We start from the raw sequence: 23,558 nt of genomic DNA on the forward strand, positions 1-23,558 counted from the left end.
GGCGGCAGAGTGAGACTCTGTCTAAAAACATAAAAGTTGCAAGAAAAGTATAAGGTAGCCATTCTCAAACCTTCTCGTCTCAGGATACCTTTACATTTCTTTCTTTCATTGGTTCGTTCTTTCTTTTGTTCTTTCTGGTTTTTTTTGAGACCGAGTCTCACTCTGTCACCCAGGCTGGAGTGCAGTGGTATGATCTCGGCTCACTGCAACCTCTGCTTCCCAGGTTCAAGCGATTCTCATGCCTCAGCCTCCCAAGTAGCTGGGATTACAGACGCATGCCACCAAGCCCAGCTAATTTTTGTATTTTTAGTAGAGACGGGGTTTCACCATGTTGGTCAGGCTGGTCTCAAACTGCTGACCTCAAGTGATCCACCCCCCTCAGCCTCCCAAAGTGCTGGGATTACAGGTGTGAGCCACTGCGCCCAGCCTCTTTTTTTTTTTTTGAGACAGTCTTGTGCTGTTGCCCGGATGGAGTGCAACGGTGCCATCTCGGCTCACTGCAACCTCGGCCTCCCAGGTTCAAGCAGTTCTCCCTGCCTTAGCCTCCCAAGTAGCTGGGATTACAGGCACCCGCCACCACGCCTGCCTAATTTTTGTATTTTTAATAGAGACGGGGTTTCACCACATTGGCTGGTCTTGAACTCCTGACCTCAGATGATCCACCCACCTCAGCCTCCCAAAGTGCTGGGATTATAGGCATGAGCCACCGCGCCTGGCTTTTTTTTTTTTTTTTGAGACGGGATTTCTCTCTGTCACCCAGGCTGGTAGCTACCCCCTCCTCAAGCGATCCTCCAGCCTCGCCTCCCGTGTAGCTGGGACTACAAGCGTGTACCACCATGCCTGGCTAATTTTTGTATGTTTTTGTAGGGACAGGGTTTTGCCATGTTGGCCAGGCTGGTCTCAGACTCCTGGGCTCAACTGATCCACCCACCTCGGCCTCCCAAATTGCTGGGATTGCAGGCATGAGCCACTGTGCCCAGCCAAGATCCCTTTACATTTGTTAAAAATTATCAAGGACCAGCTGGGCATGGTGGCTCACACTTGTAATCCTAGCACTTTGGGAGGCCGAGGCGGGTGGATCAGTTGAGCCCAGGAGTTCAAGACCAGCCTGGCCAACATGGAGAAACCCTGTCTCTACTAAAAATACAAAAAATGCACTGGGCATGGTGGCACACGCCTGTAATCCCAGCTACTTGGAGGCTGAGGCAGGAGAATCTCTTGAACCCGGGAGGTGGAGGTTGCAGTGAGCCGAGATTGTGCCACAGTACTCCAGCCTGGGTGAGAGAGTGAGACTCTGTCTAAAAAAAAAAGTCAAGGACCCACACACATTTTTTTATTTATATAGGTTATATCTATTGTTATTTACAATATGAAACTTTTTTTTTTTTTTTTTTTTTTTTGTAGAGAGGTCTGGCTCTTGTCCCCCAGGCTTGAGTGCAATGGCTCAATCTTGGCTCACTGAGACCTCCGCCTCCCGGGTTCAAATGATTCTCCAGCCTCGCCTCCCGTGTAGCTGGGACTACAGGCGTGTACCACCATGCCCAGCTAATTTTTGTATTTTTTAGTAGAGATGGGGTTTCACCATGTTGGCCAGGCTGGTCTTTAACTTCTGACTTCAGGTGATCCACCTGCCGCGGCTTCCCAAAGTGCTGGGATTACAGGCATGAGCCACCACGCCCAGCCTACAATATGAAACTTTAAAATGTATTAATTGATTTTTAAATAGTAAACCCACTACATGTTAAGATAAATTATATGTTTTTCTTAAGAATAAGTTTATTTTCTACAATAAAAACATTTTAGTGAGGCCAGGCATGATGGCTCTCACCTATAATCCCAACACTTTGGGAGGCCAATGCAGGAGGATCACCAGGAGTTTGGAACCAGCCCTGGTGACATAGTGAGACTCTGTACAAAAAAGAAATTTATTTATTTATTTTTTTTGAGACAGAGTCTTGCTCTGTCATCCAAGCTGGAGTGCAGTGCTGTGATCTCAGCTCACTGCAAGGTCCGCCTCCCAGGTTCACGCCATTCTCCTGCCTCAGCCTCCCGAGTAGCTGGGACTACAGGCGTCCGCCACCACGCCTGGCTAATTTTTTTGTATTTTTAGTAGAGACAGGGTTTTAACCATGTTAGCCAGGATGGGTTCGATCTCCTGACCTTGTGGTCCGCCTGCCTTGGCCTTCCAAAGTGCTGGGATTACAGGCGTGAGCCTCCGCGCCCTGCCATCTGTACAAAAAATTTTAAAATCAACTGGGCGTGGTGGTGTGCACCTATAGTTCCAGCCACTCAAGAGGCTGAGATGGGAGGATTTCTTGAGCCCAGGAAATTGAGGCTGCGGTGTACCGTGATCACGCCACTGCACTCCAGCCTGGGCAACAGGGTGAAACCCTGTCTTTAAAAAAAGCAAAACAAAAAAACAACCTTTTAGTGAGAAGAGTGGCATTGTTTTCATTTTTGCAAGTCTCTTTAATGTCTGGCTTAATAGAAGACAGTTGGATTCTCATCTGGTTCTGCATTCAGTCTGTCAAATATGTTGTTTTGGTTTAAGTTCATGAGGAAAACTCTTCACACAGGTATGTAGCTGGAAAAAGGAGGGAAATTTTAGTAGTCTTTTCAGCCACTTGTGGCTGCTCTTTGATACTACCCCCAGTTTGAACAAGTGGTGGTTTCTTAAGGGTTAATTGCAGTGTGGAATCTGAAATTATATCAGTGAACTCTTGATACTATTTTGTTAAAATCCATTAGTCTACCTTGCACTCATACTCATGCGTGATTTTTTAACGTATTTGGAAAATACTGGTTCACTGAGTTACACAGATACTCCAAGTGTCACATTTCATGTACAAAACATCACTCATCATACTGCATCTGGAAAAATCTTTTCACTCGTGACTGAAAAGGATGAAAATGTCATAGTAGTATAATAAATGTACTGTGACCGCTCAGATCCTCTAGAGGGAACCCATAGGAGTCTCTGGAACACTCTTGTAGAACCGCCAAATAGAACTAAATACCCTTTACCCCAGATTCAGGCTCATCGATTTTTTATCTTTTGCCCCATTTGCTTTATGATTCTTTGTGTGCATGTGTGTGGGCACTCCCACGCACTCTGAGTCATTTGAGAGTAAATTGTAGATACACCCTTTTACCTTGTTTCAGTATGTCTTTACTTCAAACCATGGTCCTGTTGTTCCCTGGGGACATGTGGCAGGGTTGTCACAATGAGGGGTAGGGGGTGCTCCCTGCATCAAGAGGCCAGAGATGCTGCTAAAAATCCTACGATGTACAGAACAGCCCTCCCAACAGAAACTTCCTCAGCCCAAAACGTTAGTCATACCGAGGTTGAAAAACCCTGCCTTAAGAGTATTCTCTAACATGACCACAGTACAGTTTTCAAAATCAGGAAACTTAATACTGATTCAGTATCTAACGCACAGTTTATATTCACATTTAGATATTATCCCAATAACCTTTGAACTATACCCCACCCAAACCACCCCCCGACCTGGGCACAGGTTCACATGTTGTACGGTCATGGGTTTTGTTTGTTTGTTTGTTTGCTTGTTTGCTTGCTTGTTTGTTTTAAGACCAGGTTCTCAGGCCAGGCATAGTGGCTAACACCTGTAATCCCAGCACTTTGGGAGGCCGAGGTGGGTGAATCACATGAGGTCAGGAGTTCGAGATCAGCGTGGCCAACATGGCGAAACCCTGTCTCTGCTAAAAATACAAAAAATTTAGCTGGACATAGTGGCAGGCGCCTGTGATCCCAGCTACTCAGGAGGCTGAGGCAGAAGAATCGCTTGAACCCAGGAGACAGAGGTTGCATGAGCTGAGATTGTGCCATTGCACTCCAGCCTGGGTGACAAAGCAAGATTCTGTCTCAAAAAAAAAAGAGAACGGGTTCTCATTCTGTCACCCAGGCTGGGGTACCGTGGCACTATCTCGGCTCACTGCAACCTCCGCCTCCTGGGCTCAAGGCCATCCTCCCACCTCAGCCTCCCAAGTATCTGAGACTATAGGCACGTGCTACTGCTCCTGGCTAATTTACTTATTTTTGTACTTTTCATAGAGACAGGTTGTTGTGTTTCTTTAGTCTCCTTTAAGAGTGCAGATGAGATATTTTGTAGAATGCCCCTCAGTTTTGTGTCATGCATTTTTAACATGAATACCAGAAAAGCACTTTGTTGTATTAGAAGGCACATCTGGAGCCAGGTATGGTGCCTCATGCCATAATCCCAGCTCTTTGGGAGGCTGAGGCAGGAGGATCATTTGAGCCCAGGAGTTTGAAACCAGCCTGGGCGGATAGTGGGACCCCTTCTCTATAAAAAGTTTAAAAATCAACCAGGTGTGATGGTGTATGCCTGTGGCCCCAGCTACTCAGGAGGCTGAGGTGAGAGGATCACCTGAGACAAGGAAGTTGAATTTGCAGTGAGGCATGATTACACCATTGCACTTCAGCCTGAGTGACAGAGTGATGACACCATCTCTTAATTTTAAAAGAGTCAGCTTATATTCCTTGGAGAAACATCTTTTTTGCACCATTGTTATGATTCAGACAGAATCCTTCCATGAATTTTTTTTTTTTAAATTTTTAGAGACAGGGTCTCAACTCTGTCACCCAGGCTGGAATCCATTGGCTCAGTCATAGCTCACTGCAGCCTCCAATCCCTGGGCTTAAGTGATCCTCCCACCCCAGCCTCCCGAGGTAGCTGGGACTGCAGGTGTGAGCCACCATGTGTGGCAAAATAATAATAATAATAATAATAAAATAATTAGATAATACCCAGTGTTGTTGAGGACGTGAGGAAATGCATTTTCTTTCACATGCTGCTATTAGGAGTGTAACAATGCAACTGCAGTCATAGTTCACTGCAGCCTCAAACTCCTGGCCTCAAGCAGTGCTCCCACCTCAGCCTCCCAAAGTATTCTCCCACGACTTCTAACAGGATTCCTTTAAAAGAAAACATATTCCTGAAAAATGAATAGGAAAAGAAGATGAGAATTCTTTTATTTATTTTATTTATGTTATGTTATGTTATGTTATGTTACGTTATGTCATGTTACGTTATGTTATGTTATTTTTGGAGATGGAGTCTCCCTGTGTTGCCCAGGCTGGAGTGCAGTGGTGCAATCTCGGCTCACTGCAGCCTCTGCCTCCTGGGTTCAAGCAATTCTCCTGCCTCTGCCTCCCGAGAAGCTGGAACTATGGGTGCCCACCACCACGCCCGGCTAATTTTTGTAGTTTTAGTAGAGACGGGGTTTCATTATGTTGGCCAGGCTGGTCTTGAACTCCTGACATCAGGTGATTCGCCCGTCTCGGCCTCCCAAAGTGGTGGGATTACAGATGTGAGCCACCGTGCCCAGCCGAGAATATTTTAGAAGAGATTGTAAAATATGATGAAGCTAGCACACACTCCCCCAAACCCAGAAAAGGTTTTTAGACCTTTTTTCTTTTTCCAGCTCCAATTTTTGACAATTCTAAATGTGTCTCTCAAATTGTTTCAAAAAAGGACGGATGTATACCTTGGAAATTCTAATTTAATAAGTTAATCAACTTTGTGGATTCGTTGTTGTTTTGAGACAGAGTCTCGCTCTGTCACCCAGGCTGGAGTGCAGTGGCGCGATCTTGGCTCACTGCAACCTCTGCCTCCTGGGTTCAAGCAATTCTCCTGCCTTAGCCTCCCACGTAGCTGGGATTACGGGCACTCACTACCATGCCCGGTTAATTTTTTTGTATTTTTAGTAGAAATGGGGTTTCACCATGTTGGCCAGGCTAGTCTCAAACTCCTGGCCTCAAGTGATCCGCCCGCCTCGGCCTCCCAAAGTGCTGAGATTACAGGCATTAGCCACCGTGCCCAGCCCAAGTTAATCAACTATGAAGAGAAAAATAAAATCACATAATCTTGGTGGTTCAGCCTCTCATAAGAAAGCCAAATTTTTTTTTGCTTTTCCATGCTGTTTACTTGTATTTCTGAATTGTAGAGTCAAAGGAGAAGTTCAGAGTCCCATCAGCAATGCACCTGTCATACAGGAAGATCTCATCGTGTCCTGTAACACCAGATACCATTTTCAGTCTTTTCTCTCTTTCTCCTGCAGGGCTACACCAAGTCCATTGATATTTGGTCTGTAGGCTGCATTCTGGCAGAAATGCTTTCTAACAGGCCCATCTTTCCAGGGAAGCATTATCTTGACCAGCTGAACCACATTCTGGGTAAGGTTCCCGAGCCCTTCAGGAACTAGATTTACTCAAGTTTGTACAGCTTACATCAAAGTCACTTCATTAAATTAAGAGTTCTAATATACTCTTTAACTTGTGGTAGGTGTGAATTTTTAACCTTCTCTGACTTAAAATGTTAAGGACTTTTGTGTAAAAACATATGAAAGGTAAACATCAGGAGTGGTGATAAGCAACGGCTCATATCAATTATCAGGGTTCATTCCGACTCAGAGTTGATGGTGTGTAGTCATTTACCTTGGTCTTGATAACTAATAACTAATTTTTTTTATCTGATAGGTATTCTTGGATCCCCATCACAAGAAGACCTGAACTGTATAATAAATTTAAAAGCTAGGAACTATTTGCTTTCTCTTCCACACAAAAATAAGGTGCCATGGAACAGGCTGTTCCCAAATGCTGACTCCAAAGGTAAATGTTATTTCGTTGATTAGTTTTTTCTTAGGCTTAGCTTCGCGTTTATTTGTTAAATTGTTAGGTCACTAGCCTGAAAAGTGAGCCTATGGCTATTGGATAATGCTTTGTTTAGTGCTCACTCTGAATTGTTGTCTTCCCTTTTTTTTTTTTTTGGAAACAGTGGCAATGCAGTAAGGGAGCCTGGTAATGACGGTCTAGTTCTCCACCTTTTGGTTTCTTTGCTAATTTTAACTTGTATTAAGGTCACTTTTGTTTTGTTTTGTTTTGTTTTGTTTTGTTTTGTTTTTGTTTTTGTTTGAGACAGAGTCTCACTCTGTCGTCCAGGCTGGAGTGTAGTGGCCCGATCTCGGCTCACTGCAACCTCCTCCTCCCGGGTTCAAGCGATTCTTCTGCCTCAGCTTCCCAAGTAACTGGGACTACAGACGCATACCACCACGCCTGGCTCATTTTTGTATTTTTAGTAGCGACAGGGTTTCACCATGCTGGCCAGGCTAGTCTCGAACTCCTGACCTTTTGATCTGCCCGCCTCAGCCTCCCAAAACTGGGATTACAGGCGTGAGCCACAGCGTCAGCCTAAGGTCACATTTTTAGGTCTCAGGAAGTCTAGGACCCTGCAAACAAATTACACCTTTTCATCTTGTCACTTGATAATTTTTAAAATCAGGTTTATTGAAGAATAATTTACACAGAATAAAATTCACACTTTTTAGTTGTGTGGGCCTCTGAGTTTTAACAAACGTAAACTGTCATGTAACAGCCACCGCAATGGAGATGTGGAATATTCCCATCATCCCCAAAAGTTGCCTTGTGCCGTTTGTAGTCGGTCATCCCTCTGCAACCCCAGTCTCTGGCAATCATTGATCTGATTTCTATCCCTATAGTTTTGCCTTTTCCGGCATGTCATGTTAATGGAATCATGGAGTATGTAGCCTTTTTATGTCTAGATTCTCCCATTCAGCATAATGCATTTGAGATTCATAAAAATCCATGTCATTGCTTGTGTCAGTCTCTTCAGCAAATGGTGCTGGAACAATTAGACACCCATATGCAAAATTTACAAAACTCAAAATGGAACATAAACCTAAATATAAGGCCTACAGTTATTAACCTTCAAGAAGAAAACGGGAGAGAATCTTCATGACCTTATGTTAGGCAAAGATTTTTTAGAGTACCCATAAAAGAAAAAAGTGATACATTTGATATTTTATCCTTTTTTTTTTTAGGTTAGTTTCGTTTAATAATTGTATTATCCTTTATTCCCATTTAACGTGTACCTGTTAAATATATTAGGCAGCTAGTTTTTAAAACTTCATGCTGTTATAAAACCATGATAGGCAGAATAATGACCCCCCACCCACCCCCATGGCTGTATTCTAATTTCTAGAGCCTATAACTGTGTTAGGTTACCTGGCAAACGAATTACGGTTGCAGATACAATCAAGATTGTTTACCAGCTGACCTTTTTTTTTTTTTTAAACTGCTCCTTACAGAGCAGGGCTAATCCACGGGCAGTGTGGTATGCCCAGAATAGGCCCATCAGCTGACTTTAAAGATAGGAAGGTTGTCCTGGATTGTCTATCTAGCTAGGTGGATTATCTAGGTGGGCCCATTTATAAAAACAGGGTTCCTTAAAAGTTGAGGAGGGAATCTGAATAGGGTGCTTGTCCTTCCATATCTTTATCTACATACATGTGCATATTTTCTCTATAATTTATTTTTTAAAAATAATTATAAAGGTTAACTTTTTTAAAAATTCAGAAATTGTAGAAATATTTAAGAAGGTAAAATTCTTTTATAATTATTCCCTAAATGTCATTGTTAATAGAATTGTGTCTTGAATATCTTTTCCATGTCAGTGCATAGATCTAGCTTATCGTTAATGATTTTATAGCATTTTTATCCAGTCTTCTGTTAGAAATTTAGCTATTTCTAACTTCCTATTTTATCTGTATATGTTTATCTATACATGCATATGAATATATGTGTATATGTATATTTAACAACTGTCTACTTAAATGTTGAATTGGTTTTATGTATTGACCTAAGTGAAGGTTGAGAAATACTTGGTTGTTTAGAAATGAATTTCTTTTGAAAATGGGAGAAATTTTCTTTTAATCTTTCATATAAAGGTAGAAGAATTTCATCATTGTAGACAGTTAAGAAGTATGGGAGGAATGGTAAGGGAGTAAGATACTGATCACCAGGATCCCACAGTAACCTTTCACTATTTTTGCACTAATGTGTGCAAGCTTCTGTGTAGTTGTAATTATATAATGTATTTTGGTTTTGGGGTGTTTTTTTTGTTTGTTTGTTTGTTTGTTTGTTTGTTTGTTGAGACAGAGTCTCGCTCTGTCGCCCAGGCTGGATGGAGTACAGTGGCGTGATCTTGGCTCACTGCAAGCTCCGCCTCCCAGGTTCACACTATTCTCCTGCCTCAGCCTCCCAAGTAGCTGGGACTACAGGCGCTCGCCACCACCCCCGGCTAATTTTTTGTATTTTTAGTAGAGACAGGGTTTCACCGTGATAGCCAGGATGGTCTCGATCTCCTGACCTTGTGATCTGCCCACCTCGGCCTCCCAAAGTGTTGGGATTACAGGCGTGAGCCACCGCACCCGACCGGTTTTGGGGGGTTTTTGGGGGTTGGGTTTGTTTTTTTTGTTTTGTTTTGTTTTTTTTGGAGACGGGTTTGGCTCTATCACCCAGGCTGGAGCACAGTGGTACAATCTCGGCTCACTGTGGCCTCCACCTCCCAGGCTCAAGCCATCCTCCCACCTCAGCCACCTGAGTAGCTGAGGCTACAGCTAGGTAGTCCCACCTCAGCCATCTGAGTAGCTGGGACAACCTGTGCCACCATGCCCAGCTAATTTTTGTATTCTTTGTAGGGACAGGATTTCGCCATGTTGCCCAGGATCGTCCCGAAATCTTGAGCTCAAGCTATCTGCTCACCCTGGGCTTCTGAAGAGTTAGGATTACAGGTGTGAGCAACCACACCCGGCCTGTAATGTATTTTGATGGTAGGATATTTTAGCTAGAATGTCACATGCATAATAACATGTTACTGATTAGATTGGCTTGTATATTATACCTCTTAAGCATGTTACCTAAATGTTACTAAATGTTATTTCCTGAGTCACTTTTTTAAAGAGGTGCCTAAGCAACAAGCTGCATCATTAGGCCTGGTAATGTGGCTCATGCTTGTGATCCTAGCCCATTGGGAGGTCAACACAGGAGGATCGCTTGAGGCCAGGAATTTGAGACCTGCCTGGACAACATAGTAAGACCCCATCTCTACAAGATTAAAAACTTAAAATTCAGCCGAGTGTAGTAGTACCTGCCTGTAGTCTGAACTACCTGGGGAACTGAGGAGGGAGGATTGCATGAGCCCAAGGAGGTCAAAGCTGCTGTTAGCCGTGATTGCATCATTGCACTCCACGCTGACGGTGACACTCTTATCTCTTAAAAAAAAAAAAAAAAAAACTATAATAAATAGGCCTACTCCCAGACGTTCCTCTCCTGTTTGTTTCCTTACTCTTGTCTGTAGTTAATCATGATTTGCATCAAACTATTTCTGATTCTTTTTTTATGCTTATTTTCATTTTCTTTTTTTTTTTCTTTCTTTCTTTTTCTTCTGAGACGGCGTCTCACTCTGGCACCCAGGCTAGAGTGCAGTGGTGTGATCTTGGCTCACTGCAACCTCTGCCTCCCAGGTTCAAGCAATTTTCTGCCTCAGCCTCCCGAGTAGCTGGGATTACAGGCGCCCGCCACCACGCCTGGCTAATTTTTGTATTTTTAGTAGAGGCGGGGTTTCACCATCTTGGCCAGGCTGGTCTTGAACTCCTGACCTCATGATCCACCTGCCTCAGCCTGAGCCACCGTGCCTAGCTGCTTATTTTCATTTTCTTTTTTCTCCCCTCCCCTCTCCTCCTTTCTTTCTTCCTTTCTTTCTTTCAGGTTTCGCTTCTATTGCCCAGCAGGCTGGAGTGCAATGGCGTGATCTTGGCTCACTGCAACCTCTGCCTCCCGAGTTCAAGTGATTCTCCTGCCTCAGCCTCCCAAGTAGCTGGGATTACAGGCATGCGCCACCACACCCAGCTAATTTTGTATTTTTAATAGAGATGGGGTTTTACCATGTTGGTCAGGCTGGTCTCAAACTCCTGATCTCAGGTGATCCACCTGCCTCAGCCTCTCAAAGTGCTGGGATTACAGGCGTGAGCCACAGTGCCCAGCCTTCATTTTGTTTTTTGTTTTTATTTTACTTTTTTTTGAGACAGAATTTCACTCTTGTTGCCCAGGCTGGAGTGCAATGGTGCAATCATGTCTCACTGCAACCTCCACCTCCCAGGTTCAAGCGATTCTCCTGCCTCAACCTCCCAAGTAGCTGGGATTATAGGCACATGCCACCATGCCTGGCTAATTTTTTGTATTTTTAGTAGGGATGGGGTTTCGTCACATTGGCCAGGCCGTTCTCAATCTCCTGATCTCAGGTGATCTGCCTCGGCCTCCCAAAGTGTTGGGATTAACAGGCGTGAGCCACCGCACCTGGCCTTACTTTTTTTCTTTTGAGATGGGGTCTTACTCTGTTGCCCAGGCTGGAGTACAATGGCGTGATCACGGCTCACTTCAGCCTCGACCTCCCTGGGCTCAAGTGATCTGCCCACCTCAGCCTCCTGAGTAGCTGGGACCACAGGCGCGTGTCACCACGCCCAGCTAATTTTTTGTATTTTTCATAGAGACAGCATTGCGTCACGTTGCCAGACTGGTCTTGAATTCCTGGGCTCAAGCAATCTACCCTCCTTGGCCTCCCAAAGTATTGGGATTACAGGCCGAGCATAGTGGCTCACTCCTATAATCCCAGCACTTTTGGAGGCCGAGGCAGGCGGATCAGGAGGTCAGGAGATCGAGACCATGGTGAAACCCCATCTCTACTAAAAATACAAAATAATTAGATGGGCGTGGTGGTGGGCGCCTGTAGTCCCAGCTACTCGGGAGGCTGAGGCAGGAGAATGGCATGAACCCGGGAGGCGGAGCTTGCAGTGAGCCGAGATGGTGCCACTGCACTCCAGCCTGGGCGACAGAGCGAGACTCCATCTCTAAATAAATAAATACATAAATAAATAAATAAAATTTTTAAAAAATTAGCTGGGTGTGGTGGCGAGTGCCTGTAATCCCAGCTACACAGGAGGCTGAAGCAGGAGAATCGCTGGAACCCAGGAGGTGGAGGTTGCAGTGAGGCAAGATTGCACCATTGCACTCCAGCCTGGGCAACAGAGCAAGATATGGAAAGATGTTAGACCTACAAATGCCAGTGGTATGAACATTCACACAATCCTGTGACGCAGGTACTATCAACAATCATCCAAAAAAGAAAACTGACTGGGTGCAGTGGCGCATGCCTATAATCCGAGCACTTTGGGAGGCCGAGGCAGGAGGACTGCTTGAGCCTAGGAGTTCAAGACCAGCCTGGGTACCATAGTGAGAACCCATCTCTACAAAAAATACAAAAATTGGCCAGATGTGGTGGTGCATGCCTATAGTCCCAGCTACTTAGGAGGCTGAAGTGGGAGGACTGCTTGAGCCCGGGAGTTTGAGGTTGCAGTGAGCTATGATCATGCCACTGCACTCCAGCCTGGGTGACAGAGCAGGACTCCATCTCAAAACGAAACCAAACAAAAACACAATCTAAAAGTAGAGACGGGGTTTCACCATGTTAGCCAGGATGGTCTTGATCTCCTGACCTCGTGATCTGCCCGCCTCGGCCTCCCAAAGTGCTAGGATTACAGGCGTGAGCCACTGCGCCCGGCCTAATTTTTTTTTTATTTTTAGTAGAGACGGGGTTTCATCATGTTGGTCAGGCTGGTCACGAACTCCTGACCTCAGTTGATCCACCCGCCTTGGCCTCCCAAAGTGCTGGGATCACAGGTGTGAGCCACTGCGCCCGGCCTCTAGTTGTTAAAAGAGTGACTACGTAGTGTTCCCTTGTAGGGATGACCCATAAGTGTCCTTCAGCCAGACTCACATTGTACATTAAAGTTTACATCAGTTACCTATTGCTGCATTAAAAAAACACTCCAAAACTCAGGCTTGAAATAACAGCCATGCATTTGTTCCTGAGTCCATTGGGCTGGCACAGCTGGGTAGTTCTGCTGAGCCCGCCTGGGTTCAGCCGTGCACTGCAGTCATCTGCTGGCTCCCTCCACCACCCCTCAATTGTGGTGGTTTAACATCTTAACAGTTGGTCCTTCCTGCAGTTGCCTCTTTATCCTAAAGTAGACTAGACTCGGTGGCTTCTCATGATGGCAGAAATATTCCAAAAGAGCAAGAGCCTATGCTGCAAGGTCTCTTGGGACCAAATCTCAGAACAGCACTTCAACAGTTCTACCATGTTTTTTTGTTGTTGTTTTGAGACAAGGTCTCACTCTGCCACTCAGGCTGGAGTGCGGTGGCACAGTCTCAGCTCACTGCAACCTCCGCCGCCTGGGCTCAAGCAATCCTCCACCTCAGTCTCTTGAGTAGGTGAGACCGCAAGTACGTGCCACCATGCGTGGCTAATTTTTTGTTTTGTTTTGTTTTGAGACAGCGTCTTGCTCTGTCTCCCAGGCTGGAGTGCAGTGTCACGATCTTGGCTCACTGCAACCTCTGCCTCCCAGGTTCAACCGATTCTCCCACCTCAGCCTCCTGAATAGCTGGGATTACAGGTGCGTGCCACCACACCTGGCTAATTTTTGCTTTTTATGTATGTATGTATTTATTTATTTTCGAGACGGAGTCTTACTCTGTCACACAGGCTGGAGTGCAATGGCGCGATCTCGGCTCACTGCAACCTCCGCTTCCCAGGTTCAAGCAATTCTCCTGCTTCAGCCTCCCGAGTAGCTGGGATTACAGGCACACATCACCATGCCCAGCTAATTTTTGTATTCTTAATAGAGACGGGGTTTCACCATGTTGGCCAGGCTGGTCTCAAACTCTTGACCTCGTGATCTGCCCACCTTGGCCTCCCAAAGTGCTGGGATTACAGGGTGAGCCACCGTGCCCAGCACTATTACTTTTCTTTTCTTTTTTTTTTTTTTTTTTGAGAGGGAGTCTCACTCTGTCGCCCAGGCTGGAGTGCGGTGGCGCAGTCTCGGCTCACTGCAGCCTCTGCCTCCCAGGTTCAAGTAATTCTCCTGCCTCAGCCTCCCTAGTAGCTGGGGCTACAGGCGCGCACCGCCACACCTGGCTAATTTTTTGTATTTTTAGCCAGGATGTTGGCCAGGAAGGTCTTGATCCCCTGACCTCGGGATCCACCTGCCTTGGCCTCCCAAAGTGCTGGGATTACAGGCATGAGCCACCACATCTAGCCAGTTGTTTTTATATTTTTAAGAAAACATACATAAATTTATTCATTCAGTGAATAAAGTATCTGTTCTGTGCCATCAAGGCTTCTAAGGCCCTGGACATACATAGTACCAGCAATAAGAGGGATTAAGAACCTGTTTGGAGATGGGAAGTCTGAGGACTCATTAAAAAAAAGAGAGAGAGAGCTTTCTTACAGAACTGATAGTCTAGATTTGTCAGGAAATGAATGGAAGACCTCAGGGAACTCAAGAGATTAAAAAACTTACAAGCTAGAATTTTTAATGAGAGTTCACAGAAAAGGAAGTTGAAACAGCTCTTAAATATATAAAAGGTACTCATGTTTAGTCATTATACAAGATACAAACATTGAAAAGTCAGTAATTCTTTTTTTTTTTTCTTTTTAACACCCTCCTCAACAGAGTAGCAAACATCAAAGTTTGACACCCTACTGTGTGGTCAAGGCTGTGGGGAAAAGGGTGTTTTCAGAGAGAGCTGGTGGAGTGTAAATTGGTTGAGTCTCTGTAGAGGACAGTCTGGCAATTCTGTCAAATGTCTTTTGTTCCAGCAATTCTGGGTATTGAACTTTTAGGTCTGCCAACCAAATGGGGGAGTGGCATTTAATTTGTTTTTCTGTAATTAAGAGTGAGATTGAAATTTTTTCATGTTTGTTGGAAATTTTTGATTGCTGTATCCCTTAAACCAGCAGTATTGTAGATTTTTCTTTAAAGGAGTCTTAGCTTACGATTCTCTCAAATGACTTCAGTGAGGGGGAAGAAATTATTATTCAGCAGATAGTACTGGGCTAGTTGAATAGCTATTTGGAGAAAAATCAATTTAAATCATTATACATCAAAATGAATTCTAAAAGAATTGATACTTATTTAAAATTTATATCATGAGAAACTAACAATAGAGTATTCAGTATTTTTCTGATCTCTGCATGGAGAAAGACTCCCTATGTTTTAAAACAAACATCAAGGAAAGAGAGACATATAAAAGTTTAAAAGCTAAATAAAATTAAATTAGGTGTGGACAATAGGTCTAAAATGTTCTAAATTGAGTAACACTTGACCTTCTCCTAACTGTTCTGTAGAAGGCAGCAAAGTACAGCGGTTATACCCGGTGCTCTGGAGTCAGCCTCCTGAGTTCAAACTAGGGTTCTGCTACTTGGATTTTTGACTTTGGACAAGTTATTTAAGCTGTTGCATGATTTCCTCAACCCAAAATTGAGACAATTTGTAGTTCCCACCTCATAGGATAATTAAAAGAGTTAAGGAATTATTGTTAACTTTAGATTCATTATTAATATTATTAGTATCTAAAGAGCAGAGACAAATCTAAGACCACAGTGTATAAATAAATGAGCAAAGGACAAGAACACACAGTCTACAGGAAATACTGAGATGAGGAAAACTATAGGAGGAGCAGTTTGGGTGACAGCTGTTGAGAATTTGGTTTAGTCTATGTTTAATTTAAGGCACCTGTTAGGCATTAGAAACAACCTAAGTGCCAAATGTTAATCAAATGGCTGAGTAAATTATGAGACATCTACTTAAAGGAATATTTTAAGGCCGCTAAAAGTGATTTTTTTACAAAGTTTTGATAGTGGGGGAAAATGCTAATGAGCAATATTTACTAAGGGAAAATAAAACAGCATTTGTCATACATAATGTGATTTCAGCCTTCTACAAGAAAATGCATAGAAAAGAATTCAACAACATATGTGAAAAGATAAGCAGTGGTTACCATTGAATGATGGTGCTTGGGGAGCAAGGGAATGTGTGTGAGTCATTCACACAGACCAGAAGGCCAGGTTTGGTGGGTCAGCCGTCTGAGATCTTTTCAGTTCCACATAACAAGAACTTACTGGCCCGAGAAAGAGCTTTATTGGCTCTGATAACTGAAAAGTTCAGTCACATGTGGATTGATGGGCACAGACACTGTGTCTAGAATCTGGACTTCTTTATCATCCAGCTTTGCCTTCCTCTGGGCTGTCTGTCAGTCAGCCTCTCTTTTCATGATGACAGTAAGACACTTGACCTGATCACTGCAGCCAAGACTTAGGCTGACTCTCATCACCTCTTTGTGCTCAGCTTGGATGCCATGCCTATCCCTGAGCAGTCACTGTGGCCAAGGGGACTCAGGTGAATATGGCCCAGTGAGTGTCACCATTCCCACAGCACAGCCCAGGAGCATGGGCAAGCCTGAGCGCTCCCCTATAGCAAACACAGTTGGATGGATTAGAGGGGCAGTGGATGCTGGTGGGCACAACCAGCAGGTGATCCCGAGAGTGAAGGAAGATAAGGAATTCTATTTTCTCCCCCCACTCCCTCCTTTTTTTTTTTTTTTTTCCGGAAGAGACAGGGTTCTCCCTCTGTTGCCCAGGCTGGAAGGCTAGAGTACAGTGGCACAATCACAGCTCACTGCAGCCTCGAACTCCTGGGCTCGGGCAAGCACCATGCCTGGCTAATTTAAATAAATTTTGTAGAGATGGGGTCTCGCTATGTTCCCCAGTCCTGTCTTAAACTCCTGGGCTCAAGGGATCCTCCTGCCACTGCCACACCAAGACCCCCCCCCCCTTTTTTTTTTTTTGAGATGGAATCTCGCTCTGTCGCCCAGGCTGCCGTGCAGTGGTGAGATCTCGGCTCACTACAAGCTCCACCTCCCAGGTTCACGCCATTCTCCTGCCTCAGCCTCTGGAGTAGCTGGGACTACAGGCACCCACCACTATGCCCAGCTAATTTTTTGTATTTTTTAGTAGAGATGGGGTTTCACCGTGTTAGCCAGGATGGTCTCGATCTCCTGACCTCGTGATCCACCTGCTTCAGCCTCCCAAAGTGCTGGGATTACAGGCGTGAGCCACCGCTCCTGGACCCCACTTTTTTTTTTTTAATTAAAAAATGCAATTTCTATAAGAAGTCTGTCTCTATTTCTCAGATAACGTAATGTTTGAAAAGCTTGCAGACTTTGTTATTACCCATATATTTGTTATTACCCATACATACATTGATTGTAAATGGAATCATAGGCTGTATATTATTTTATTACCTACACAGGCTTGGATTTATTGACCTACAGCTTGGTCACCCTCAGTTCAAGATAGCTTTGGGAGGTATTTAACCTGTGGTCTTTCAAATCTTGGAAGAGATTGAAAAGATAGAAGAATGAGATTGTGGCCGGGTGCGGTCGCTCATGCCTGTAATCCCAGCATTTTGGGAGGCCTAGGTGGGTAGATCACTTGAGCCCAGGAGTTCGACACCAGCCTGAGCAACATGACGAAACCCCATCTCTGCCAGAAATACAAAAATAAACCTGATGTGGTGACACACACCTGTAATCCCAGCTACTCGGGAGGCTGAAGTAGGAGGATTGCTTGAACCTGGGAGGCAGAGATTTCAGTGATCCGAGATCAGGCCACTGGATTCCATCCTGGGCAACAAAGTGAGACCCTGTCTCAAAAAAAAATAGAAGAAGAAGAAGAAGAAGAGTGAGATTGTGAGAAGTTGGAGAACACAAACCTTCAGCCAGTGATGGAATAGGGACAAAGAAAAGAAACTAGCTCCATGTGATATCACAGAAGCAGAAGATGGCATTTTGAGAAAGCAGGCATGCACAGCGGTGGCCATGCAGCAGAGAGGTCTAGCAAGATACAGATTGGAAAATGTGGGTTGATTTTCCAATGAGGGGCTTGTTGGTGACCATGCAAGAGGAGTTGAAACAGTGAATGGAAGTGGGAAGTTTGAAATGGAAAGTGGAGACAGAAACGACTGGTCCACGTGAGGGGAAGGGGTTGTGGACCAGGCCACAAGTTGGGGAGAACTGACTTTGAGTAGAGAGAGGATATCTTTCTTGGCAGTGTCAGTAAGGATGTGTGTGAATCTGGCTAGGAGGGAATTCCGGGAAGATCACTCTTGGGCTCCTCAGTTTTCTCTGTAGCACCCTCAAGAAGATATGCTGAGAGTAATGAGGGTCAGTTAGCAAGAAGGTCATGATTCAAGCCGTGCAAGTTGGGTGAAATCTGAGAGTAGAGGAGGGGACTGATCAAGGCTTTCCAGAAGCTGTTGAGGGCCTTGATGAGATTGAAAATCTTGAGTTTTTGTAGCACAGTAGTTACTGATAGTGTGCTCCTTAAACACCTGAGATCCCCGGGATCCTTTCAGGGTGTCCACAAGGTTAAAGCTGTTTTAATAATCCTCTTAAGGAGTTACCCACACTGCTCTCTATGTTGCCATCAGCACTTGTGGCACAGGAGCAATGGTGAGCAGAGTCCCCAGCACCATAGCCAGGTCAAGGCGTGGAACTAGAGAGATTACTGAGCTCTGCACTGCCACACCCCACTGCTCAAAACCAGTGCCAGTAAAAAGTACTCACCATATTAAATCCATCCTTAATACGTGTCATCACAATGTCTGTGTGACAAACACATATAGCATTTCTGCTGCATACTGAATGCAGTGGTTTTCTCAGGGAAAAGCACTTATGTAACTATTTGAGCTGTGAGCAGAATTAACTGGTTTTCAAATCGTCCCTCAGTTTTTATGAGTATAAAGAGTTTCTGAGATCAGAAAGTTTGAGAAGCACTGTCGCACTGGCACACTTTGCACAGTTCAGTCTTTTCTCTGGCCCTGCACAGAAACATGAGTTGAGGATGGAAGTGACAGGTTGCAGCATTGATTCAGGGTCAGAGTTTCAAGAGGCAGGCAAGATGGACACGAAGAGGCACTGTGGAGAGCCAGTCGACTGCTTTCCCCAGGTCCAGGACAGGGCAAGAAGGAAAAAAGGATGATGGATTAGAAGAAAGGGTTGGAATCAGGTGGTTATATACTATTTGAGATTAAAGAGAAGGGCCAGGCTGGCCAGGTGCGGTGGCTCACACTTGTAATCCCAGCACTTTGGGAGGCCAAGGCAGGTGGATCACGAGGTCAGGAGTTTGAGAACACCCTGGCCAACATGGTGAAACCCTGTCTCTACTAAAAATACAAAAAATTAGCCTGGCGTGGTGGCAGGCACCTGTAATCCCAGCTACTCAGGAGGCTGAGGCAGGAGAATCGCTTGAACCCAGGAGGTGGAGGTTGCAGTGAGCCAAGACGGCGCCACTGCACTCCAGCCTGAGCAACAGAGCGTGACTCCGTTTCAAAAAAAAAAAAGGCAAGGGCCAGGCACAGTGGCTCACGCCTGTAATCTCAGCACTTTGGGAGGCTTAGGCAGGAGGATAACTTGAGCCCAGGAGTTCAAGACCAGCCTGGGTAACATAGTGACTCCCCATCTCTACAGAAAAATTAATTTTAAAAAATTAGCTGAGTGTGGTAACATGTGCCTGCAGTACCAGCTGCTCGAGAGGCTGAGGCAGGAGGATTGCTTGAGCCCAGGAGTTCAAGGCTGCAGTAAGCTATGATCATGCCACTGCACTCCAGCCTGGGCCATAGAACAAAATCCAAACTCTGTTTTAAAAAACACAGAAAGAGAAAATGTGGCATTCTGGAAGGCACTAGGAAGTCAGGATTTGTGGTCAGGTGTAATACTAGCCTCAAAGGGACTTCCAGTCTTTTAGGGGAAATAAAACCTGTATCCAAGTAAGCATCCACACAGGCAGCCATGATTCACACCATCTGAGTGTTACCAATGAATGCCCATGTGGCGTGGGAGGAGGGAGTCCGGACACTCTTGACTGTGGGATCCGCACTTGCTAGCTGCTTCCCAGTTCTCTCCTTTTCTCCTTCTGTAGCTATGAATAATGTAGAAATAGCACTTGCAGTAAAAGAAGGCTGGAGATCTAGCTACTTTTCAAGTAGCAAATCTTTTTTTAAAAAGCTGTCTTCCTTTGAAATTTATGCCTGGAGGTTTAAGGGCCTAGAATTTATTTAACTTGAAGGAACTAACGGATCTGTTTTAGAAATGCTTAAGATGCAAAACATCCAGTTGGCTTGGAGTGCCTCTCTACTTAATACTAACAAGTTTGAGTAGGACCCTCCTGCCCCCAGTGGTTTAGAAGTAATACTGTTAGAATCTCATTGTGGTCCAGGCCTCCTGGACTTTTCTTAGCACAGACAGTATCTAACTAGGTGAAAAGCCAAATGACTTAATCTAGTTTCAAGAAAGTCCTTGAGAAAATGTCTGTGAGTTCTATGTGGGGAGGGCTGTTCGGGAGCAGGAAGCAAAGTGGGATTTATTACCTGTATTATAGACCACAGGAATCTTTTTTTTTTTTTTTTTCTTTTTTTTGAGACAGAGTCTCGCTCTGTCGCCCAGGCTGGAGTGCAGTGGCGCGATCTCGGCTCACTACAAGCTCCGCCTCTTGGGTTCACGCCATTCTCCTGCCTCAGCCTCCCAAGTAGCCAGGACTACAGGCGTCCACCACCATGCCCGGCTAATTTTTTTTTGCATTTTTGGTAGAGACGGGGTTTCACCGTGTTAGCCAGGATGGTCTCGATCTCCTGACCTCATGATCCACCTGCCTCGGCCTCCCAAAATGCTGGGATTACAGGCGTGAGCCCCCGCGCCCAGCCAACCACAGGAATCTTAAGATTCGGCAAGGGTTATGTGTCTTGTACACATATCTACAAGTGTTCCTTGGAAGTAGGATTTGAACCAGAGATGCCTGGGTTCTTTGTCCTGACCCTTGAGAGGGCCACTTCCTAAACCTAGCCAGTTTGTGTGCCCACAGACCCAGGGTCACAGCTGCAGGCATGACCACATCTTCTACTGCGCAGACACTCCTTCAGTCACAGCAAAACCTGTCTGGATTCTCTACTCTGAAAAGTTATCTAGGCTATAAAACAAAATATCATTATTCCATAATTTCCTAAAGTGCACTTGTATGTATTGAAAAGATTATAGATAGAAACATACATAACTTTTAAATGTTTTCTATGCGGAATTTCTCATTATGTCCAGCATGTGGTTTACCATGTTTATCGTCTCCTGTTGTCTTAAGGTCAGGGGTTGCAACAAGGTAGGTCAAAATTGGGGGCCGGGGCTAAGCACAGATACACACCCACAGCCCTTCAATGACCTCAGGCGGCAAGATGCCTCCCACCTCCCCCCAACACCCAAGCAATCCCTTCGGAAGGTCTACTGACTGTTCTTAAGGGTTAGGAAATATTTTCTTAGTAAATAGTGAAAACTAACTTCTTGAAAGTAGTGGCTAGAAGTGATTCCTTAAACTGATCATGAGTATTAAATTGTGCCAAATTTTACGTGATTGTTTATCATTCTAGGAATGGTGAGAAGGGACATACAATTAAATTTTTAAATGTTTTAAGAAGAAATAATGATATTTTATCATTCTACTTTGAGGGCTTAATAGTATGTGCTAATTTGCAGATGGATGAAGTTGACCTTTGCCTACAAATAACCTAATAAGAAATGATCATTGCCGGCCAGGCGCGATGGCTCAAGCCTGTAATCCCAGCACTTTGGGAGGCTGAGGCGGGCAGATCACGAGGTCAGGAGATCGAGACCATCCTGGCTAACACGGTGAAACCCCATCTCTACTAAAAATACAAAAAATTAGCTGGGTGTGGTGGCGGGCGCCTGTAGTCCCAGCTACTCACTCCGGAGGCTCAGGCAGGAGAATGGCGTGAACCTGGGAGGCGGAGTTTGCAGTGAGCTGAGATTGCACCACTGCACTCCAGCCTGAGCGACAGAGCGAGACTCCTTCTCAAAAAAAAAAAAAAGAAAGAAATGATCATTGTCAGAAAAGACACTTCATTAAGTAGTGCCAGTGTTTTTGTTTTCGTTTTTGTTTGCGGTCTGCAGTTGTCAGATGGTCGGTCCCTATGTTCACAGTCTCAGGAGGCTTGGAGATAGAGTCAGCACCCTTTGTGCTGGCTGCTCTCTCCGTCGTCATGCTTATTAGCTCAGCTGTTTTGTGGGTAAGTTTACTTAAACAGGAAATTGAAGTATTTCTGTGATTACTCCTTCTGCTCTCACTACTGCAAAACCTTTCTCTTTATAGCTCTGGACTTACTGGACAAAATGTTGACATTCAACCCACACAAGAGGATTGAAGTAGAACAGGCTCTGGCCCACCCATATCTGGAGCAGTATTACGACCCGAGTGACGAGGTAAGAGCTCATGTTCCTGGCTGCTGCTTCAGGGACATAGATCAGCCCAGCAGTGGACCAACCATATCTTGCTTAGATTTTCCTGAGATGTACCTGTTGCCATACCCAGTTCTTCCAATAAGCCCACCTTTGCCTTGAGGACGAGTGCTGTGGGGCACAGCTTGAAACCTCCTCCCCCTGTAACTCTCTGTCTATCTCAGAAGACTTTCTCCAGGCCACCTGCAACAGGTAGGGGCGGGGGAAACACATGTATAAAGGGGACAGCTGCACCAGTGTGGAGCACAGAGGGCATGGGTCTGAGACTGGAGGCCATTTTCATGGTGTGACAGGAAGAGGCACCTGAAGCGAAGTGCTGGCCCTGAGGATGGCCGGGGTGGAGAGGAGGTGGGTGGCCTGCTGACAGGGACAGCACACAGAGTGAGGAGGGAAGTCAACTTGGACAGTTTCCACTGTGGCTTGGCGACTCCATGTCGGATGTGCTATTCCCTAGAGACAAGGACACGAGAGCCTGTTGTAAGAAGTGACAAGGCCAGAGTGGATGTGGCAGCTCTTCAGAGCAGGCGGGGGCATTCAAGTAGAAGATGCTGCATGTCATGTTCTCCCCAAGACAGTCCTAGTGCCTTGGCTCTCTGGTTCCTCTGGGGTTCAGTTTTAACTTTATTCTCTGGAGGATAACAAAGAAAAATGCAATATGAACCAAAAGTTTGGATTGTTCTAGTTGAGGCTCATATGCACAGAGAATAGTCTTTACCCTCCTATTTTTGAAAGAATCAGCTTTCCCTTCCACATCCATCTCCCTACCTCCAGCAACAAGTGAGGCAGCTTGTGAAATACCTACAACGTAGCCAGTAACACAGAATAGGTGAGAATATGGGTTTGGGGCTCTTACAAGCTTAGTGAGCTGGAGATTTCCCAAGCTTCTGAGTCCAAATGAGCTGGCTGGGGTGGTGGGTGATACGTGTAGGACACCTTCTGTGATCCCAGATGCATAGCCCTCCTTTGGGCTGAGCTATTTATTCTTCTGGACATGAGTCCTTCTCCCCTTTCAGATGGCCAAAGCTTAGTGCAGAGTTTGGGGTCTGTGCTTCCTCCCCCTAAAGGCATCATGTGAGGATTACATGGGTGAGAAGTGAGATTCTAGGCATTCACTGATTGACAGCTGGTATTATCATCAGCTTAGTTGTATAACATTGCATTAGTTCACAGGCATTTAAAAATCAAAATGTGGCCAGGCATGGTGGCTCACACCTGTAGTCCCAGCTATTCAGAAGGCTGAGGTGGGAAGATCTCTTGAGCCCAGGAGATCGAGGTTTCAGTGAGCTGTGATCACACCACTGCACTCCAGCTTGGGTGACAGAGCAAAACTCTTTCTCTAAAAAATAATAATCATTGTTTGTCACTGAGTGTGTATGGGGTTCTTTGATCTAAATAGACAGTTAATATTTTACTTAAATAGCTTTCTGGAGTATGGTTAAAAATTAAAATGGGGGCTGGGCGCAGT

The 23,558-nt window shown here is 45.1% G+C and overlaps 1 protein-coding gene across 1 annotated transcript in view; it reads left to right on the plus strand.

The window, feature by feature from the left end:
* The window catches only part of MAPK1 (mitogen-activated protein kinase 1), a 106,827-nt gene that overhangs the window by 71,020 nt on the left and 12,249 nt on the right, over positions 1–23,558 (plus strand). The window contains exons 5-7 of the mRNA XM_054469062.2: positions 6,100–6,214; positions 6,518–6,649; positions 21,948–22,057. Of these exons, the coding sequence (XP_054325037.2) occupies positions 6,100–6,214; positions 6,518–6,649; positions 21,948–22,057 (357 nt within the window). The remainder of the gene's footprint in view (positions 1–6,099; positions 6,215–6,517; positions 6,650–21,947; positions 22,058–23,558) is intronic.

Source organism: Pongo pygmaeus, chromosome 23 (genome assembly GCF_028885625.2).
Source record: "Pongo pygmaeus isolate AG05252 chromosome 23, NHGRI_mPonPyg2-v2.0_pri, whole genome shotgun sequence".
NCBI classification, from domain to species: Eukaryota; Metazoa; Chordata; class Mammalia; order Primates; family Hominidae; genus Pongo; species Pongo pygmaeus.